Source organism: Cimex lectularius, unplaced genomic scaffold (assembly GCF_000648675.2).
Source record: "Cimex lectularius strain Harlan isolate CLEC.00 unplaced genomic scaffold, Clec_2.1 scaffold112, whole genome shotgun sequence".
Lineage (NCBI taxonomy): Eukaryota > Metazoa > Arthropoda > Insecta > Hemiptera > Cimicidae > Cimex > Cimex lectularius.
In genome coordinates, this window is record NW_019392699.1 from 1,274,271 (window position 1) to 1,280,316 (window position 6,046).

General features: G+C 30.1%; 1 protein-coding gene across 3 annotated transcripts; it reads right to left on the reverse strand.

Moving 5' to 3' along the window:
- Positions 1–1,186: 1,186 nt before the first annotated feature.
- On the reverse strand, positions 1,187–4,766 carry LOC106664649. Of its 3 annotated transcripts, none has more exons than XM_014390569.2 (7): positions 4,663–4,765; positions 4,437–4,592; positions 3,866–3,958; positions 2,308–2,523; positions 1,966–2,252; positions 1,717–1,889; positions 1,187–1,389 (listed from the first exon to the last, which is right to left on the reverse strand). In XM_014390569.2, the coding sequence occupies exons 2-7, from the start codon at positions 4,590–4,592 to the stop codon at positions 1,325–1,327; spliced, it is 990 nt and encodes a 329-aa protein (XP_014246055.1). In that variant the 5' UTR covers positions 4,663–4,765; the 3' UTR covers positions 1,187–1,324. The 3 variants fall into 3 exon arrangements, with proteins under 3 accessions (XP_014246055.1, XP_014246054.1, XP_014246056.1); XM_014390570.2 differs by adding an exon at positions 1,604–1,653 and having other exon boundaries at positions 1,300–1,389; positions 4,437–4,766; XM_014390568.2 differs by having other exon boundaries at positions 4,437–4,766.
- Positions 4,767–6,046: the final 1,280 nt, after the last annotated feature.

Below are 6,046 nucleotides of genomic sequence, written 5' to 3' on the forward strand. Positions count from 1 at the left end.
CAACAAAGAACAGACCGTACGAGCCACAAGGTTGACATAAAAACCATATAAGTTAATTTTGCCTAATGTACTGGACTTTAGAAAACAACTGAACACATAAAAACCATACAATTTGCACATTTTGTAGAGTAAGCTCACTCGGTGATTCTGGAAAATTCTCGCTCAATATAAGAATGAGTAGAATATAGAAATCTTTGTGGGTCTTCTGTTTCAATGTATATGGAGGTGACTGATAAATAATTTTCAAGTAATAGAGTATTCTGTGTTAAATGTGATGCGTATTTGTTAGCATGGATGTGGAGTGTGAGAAATTTTGAAATTCACTGCCCTACTCGAGTGGTATATAGGAAAGAATGTCTTTAAAAATGAGTGAGGGTGTGAGTTAGTTTAAAAACTGTGTTGAAGGCTGAAATAGCCTAGATGTCAACTGATTGGTGGGCAGGGCATGCAGACCAATGGTTGACTACAAACTGTCAACAAAAACAGAATATGCAATTCTTACGGCTTGCTGTAAAAAGACTTAATTCTTCACTCACTGTACACTGCAATAAACTCTATTACTTTAGGGTGGTTTAACAAATCAAACATCACAAAAACACATATTCCACTGTAAGAAACCAAATTAAGAGTGAGTAATTTGGCACTTCTTGCTTAAAAAGGAAAATAAAGAGTTCACTGAAATGAAGGTTTTTAGTCTATAATCAAAAGTGGTTAATATATTTTAAAAATATTATATTTACAACTGTACAATTTAAAAAAACAATGATTAAATACTGACAAATGATAAGGCCTTCATGGTAGGAACTTACTACCTCTATGAAAAAATAAATTAATAAAATAGTAAGACAACTGAGAAGAATTTTATTGGGAGAAGTTCACAACATTTTTCTTTTTTATTCTATAAAATATATATTGAAATAGAACCAAAAAGTACAAACTGAAATCATATTTACAATTACTAATAGAAAATAGTTTACTTCAAAATACATTTGTCAAAAGTTAGAAACTGAGTATGTATTAATCAAATTTGCCAATTTTTGATTTCTTTATTGTTACGATTGACAGTTTTTGAAACCCAAGACAATCAATCCTATCCCTATAAAGGTTGATAAAAAGTCCAAATTTATCTTTCATCCCTTATAAAAATTATTCACTTTACATAAAATGTATAAATGATTTTGATTCGTTTAGGAAAAATGTTTAATTTATTCCAATTTCTTAGTCTTTTATCATACATATTCATTCATAAATCATTTATTTTCTGGTTAATAATACATTCATGATGATTTGCGCTGATATTTCACAAATACATTGTAAATTTACGTTAATATTTACTTTCACCATTTGACTGTGTACAGGTACAGTTTTCTACCTCAGATACTCTTCTATCTAAAAACAGAAAAAATAAAGATAAAAATAAATGTGATCATTTAGTGAAAAAGTTTAACTAAATACAAATTAAAATTAAACACAAAACTATCTATAATGATGACACAGTCTACAACATATTTTTAAATATTGTTTTTATATAAGAGGGGGATAAATTGTACAATTCATTGTTCAAATTGAATATTTGGAAAAACTGAGTAATAAAATAAATTACACTGAACATATTGAGAACCACACAAGACAGCAAGTTGAGGAAGAAGATTCCTAGACAAAAAATTGCCAAGTGTTTGGTTAGATAATATATTTTATGTGTTACCAAATCCTTACACATTCTGTTGTTAATGGATCTATTTGATGTTTTTTTATCAGGTGTAGCTTTCAGTATCCTATCGGTTAAAGACAATTCATTGATTGTATTAAATATTTCTTTATCATTTTCTATTGTTTCAGAAATGGAGGGTATCAGGGTCTGCAAGCATCTGTCCACTGATGCTACTTTCCTAAAACAAGTTATGACTGTTTTTACTAATTTTAACAGTTAATAAAAAGGAAATAACAATTAATGCATGTACACACGATTCGATCAACTGATCCATCTGGATATTAAAAAGGGCTTTACTCTCACTATAAGCGCTTCTAATAATCTCGTACTGCTTTTCGAGTTTCCTCAATTGGCTATTTGTGACAGTACTCGGATTTTGTAAAATTCTACAGAAATTTGCTGATGCCCTTGTAAAGTCTCGATACTTGTTGTTACAATCACATAATGCTTCATAATACACTTCAGGCATCTCTGCTTCATCGGCACATTCTGTTAGTGCTTCATTAATGCGTCTTTTTAAGCTAGATGCACTTGAATTTTCCTGAAATGAATTACATTAATTAATTTGATAAATAGTTTTATAAATCTAATATCACCTTTATATTGTGACCTATTTCTGAGTTATCTGGTAAAACTCGACCCAAAAGGTGATAAATTCGCCTCGATAGCTTTAAGCGTGTCTCAAGAGATTGAACATAGAGAGAAATCGTCCTAAGTAGATCAGAAATATCTTCTAATTGTTGTCTTGAGTGTATCTGCTTGTCACATAGTTCCCTTTCAATGAGCTCGTCGTTCATAAGTTTAAGTTCCAACTGCAGTGCATGAAGGAGTGAACATATGTATATCTCAGAGTATTATTAATTCATACAAGCAAGTATAGGCAACTAAGCAAATCATGTGTAAGCATTCTAGGGCTAAATAGATGATTCTCTTTTCTTGCTTTCTGTTAATACATATGGCAATTTGTCTTTTATATAAGAGATTGGCAATCATGATGGATCTGGCAGCTTTTTTTAATATTCTCCTGTGAAGAAGTTTTTGATGATCTCAATTTAAACAAAGTGAAAAGAGAAAACTTCTTTGTCTTTTTACTTGTTTTACACATTAGCTATTATCCATAAATATTAGATTTATTTTCATTTTGACCTACATTTTCTAATTCCACTGCAAAAAGGGTTTAAAATTGAATGGCTTCAGGCTTATCAACTCAGTGTGGAATTGAATACCATGCTAATTACATTAGGTATTCATAGAAATAGTAAAGGTGGAGTGAGTATTTAGATTCACTTTTTGTAAATGATTATTTGTTATTGATATTATTAATTCTGTAAGTAAAACCATTATTTACAAGAAGTTAGGTATTCATTGTAATTTTTAAACAGTTTTATCATCTGAGTCTAGCATAGTTTTTGCATTAAAATTTTTATGAGTATTTGTTGGTCATAATAATAATAATTTATCTTTTAGCTGAATAAATTCATCTCATATAAAAGAATAACATCAAACTGGAAAGTTGGAAAATATGTAGATCCAGTTAGATGTTTTGGGACAAATAACCGGCCATAAAATCCAAGCAAATAATACAATGTTCTGTTTATAGTTTTAGATGTAGTGACCAATTTTTTACTCACGAATAATCTAATGTCTGTATGGTCTGGATGAAAATACAAATTCAATTGTTAACTGCCAATCTTTTGATCTATTTTAGTCATCATCAGGGCAAAACAATCTTAAAGGTGTCTATAAATTGAAATAATTAACTTTTAGATGTTGCAGTCCTTGGCAATGTTAACTTGAGTCAGTCTTCAAAGAAATTTAAAACAATCTATTAAAAACTTAATTATGTCAATTTGTAAACATCTTGAAGATCTTTACATTCTGTAATTCGGCTACAATTTGCAGAAAACAATGAATGAATTGAATGTGCATTTTCATCCAGATCATACTGAGATCCAGCAAATAATTCAACACATCACAATGGTGTCCTGTCGGTAATTACTTTTTTTGTGTCCTTCCTTTAAAGGAAATTTTGGAAAAGCCAGTCCTAGGGTTATTATTACTATTACTACATAAAAGTAAAATTTAAGTTTTTTTTAAGATGAATTTAGTTTTCAATATACAAATCAGCTTTGTATGTACTTTATACATCTTTACCTCTTCCAAGTATGGATTTCGAACTTTTTTTATCAGACCTGACTGGTATGCAAGTGAACTGTGTCTTCTCTTAAATTTCGGCCAATCTGAGAGCTGTAATTAAGGTTTATTTTATAAGTAAATTTGAGTCAATATTAAATTTTTTTAATATTTTGTTTAATTCCAATTAATTAGATTATTGTGTCAATGTGTCATTAACAAACCATTAAAAAAAATTAATTATATTTTGTTTTGTTTAAAAAAATGATCATGAGACAAATTGCTTTCTTTGAGTAGTACTTCATACACTTTTTTAAATTATAAAATAAAAAAGTGGAAGAAAAACATTTTTTTCAGACATAAAAAATATTTTATGAACAAAGTGTTCTATCATTACAAATTGTTTATTTAAAAACTCACTTATGTCTTAGTATAAAAAATGTAAATATAAGTATAAATACTTTTGTTTGTTTTAAAACCATGTGTTTTTTGACATGTAAATACTTACAATGTGTTTATTGTAATGTTTTGTACCAATTTTGTGTTAATTTAAAAATTAAAATGTGAATATGAAACCATTATTGCAAATTACCTTAACCGAGGAGCAACAGTTAGCACAGAATGTTGTCGGCTCTGAAATATCCCTAAGAAGATTCTCTCTTTCACATTCTGTCCCTTCGCAGTCACTGTCAATGAAGACATTCTTCTTTTGTGAGATGGAATTTTTCCAACTTGTTTTATCATTCATCTGCTCAACTTTAAATACTCTAAAGCCACAAGAACTGTTTTTTTATGTGTGTATGTCATGGATTTCTTACTATATTGTGACCGTTCCTAAATTAACTTAAACAATAATGATCCAACGTCTAAACTGCAAAACTGTGGAGAAAATAAATAAAACTATTTGTATGTCATATGATTTTATTAAATTTGAAACATTGGTATGAATGATGAGAACTAGCAAATATACATTAATATTTAAAAATTCCTATAGTAAAATATAATTTCTTAAGAATTCAAACCTTTCGTCAAAATTTTGTAGTTTTTCAACCAGAACGGGAACCTCATGATTTATGTTCTTTCTTTTCTCTCTCCACACTTGTAAACAAAGAAAAATAAAAAAAGAACCATGCTAATATACACTATACTACCGCATCAAATTGGTTGTTGTGCGAGGTAGTTCTCTAATTTTCACAGAGGTACAAGACATAATTGAAGGATGTAGTGACATTTGCCCCACCCCCACATTAGTGAGAGATTTTTGCTAATGCATAGAGCACGTATTGTGGATGCCTACCTGAATGAGGTTGGAATTGAGTGCTAAGTGTAGCCAGGTCGAAGTCCAGATTTGAACCCAATCAAATACAATTGGGACCAACTTAAACGACGAGTACAACGGTGAAACCCGTCTCGATACCCTAGAATAGTTGGAAACAGCTGTTCTTGATGAATGGTAAAGGATTCTTCAGGGTTTTACCAGAAATAATTTCCAAGAAATGCAAAGGCATTTACGGATGTGATTCGTGCTAGAGGTGGAAATGTGCAGTATCAAGGGGGACAAGTTTTTTTACATTTTATTTATTTTTCAATCTTTTTTTTTTTTTTTTTTTTTAGAATAGGTAATAAACATTTTCTTTTTAAATTTTTTTATTTTTACAACCAAACCTAGTTTTGGTATGCAAAATATGAATAAACCTAAATAAATTTAAGGGTGGTGCGTTAATTTTGTACATCAGGGTATTTTGCATGTGCTGGGGCTGAAATGGTCTAGATGTTGAAAGCCCACATTGGTTGGGAAGCGACTCTCCTGGGCATCTGGCTAAGGGAGATACTAGTGACCCAGCCACATACAGGACATGTGAACTTCTCTCAGCCCTAAGGTATAGACCCTAGGGTCAGTACATCAGGTAGTGACAATCCTTTAGGGTGTAAGTCCAATATTATAGTAAACAATCGGATAGTGGTAAATTTGGGAAGAAACTGAAATTTAGTATTAAATTAAAATTATATTAACATTTCATTACATGATTTACAGTAAAAATTTTAATACAACAAACAGGCTGAAACAACAAAATTTAAAATTGAGTCGCATTAGGTACAGTCTTCTTTTAACCCATCAACATAATTTTAACCTCTTGAGACATTGTTAAAAGAAAATTGTTAGAAGTCAGTAGGTGAATTTTTTGGTGTAACAGTTGCTCA

Excerpts from the sequence above, each read along its gene's own strand:
- LOC106664649 (XM_014390568.2), bottom strand. The coding sequence starts at position 4,592 with ATGAATGATAAAACAAGTTGGAAAAATTCCATCTCACAAAAGAAGAAT. Across the intron at positions 2,524-3,865 it reads GAAATCCATACTTGGAAGAG|TTGGAACTTAAACTTATGAA; the intron begins GTAAAGATGTAT and ends CATGCACTGCAG. Across the intron at positions 2,253-2,307 it reads AAATAGGTCACAATATAAAG|GAAAATTCAAGTGCATCTAG; the intron begins GTGATATTAGAT and ends AATTCATTTCAG.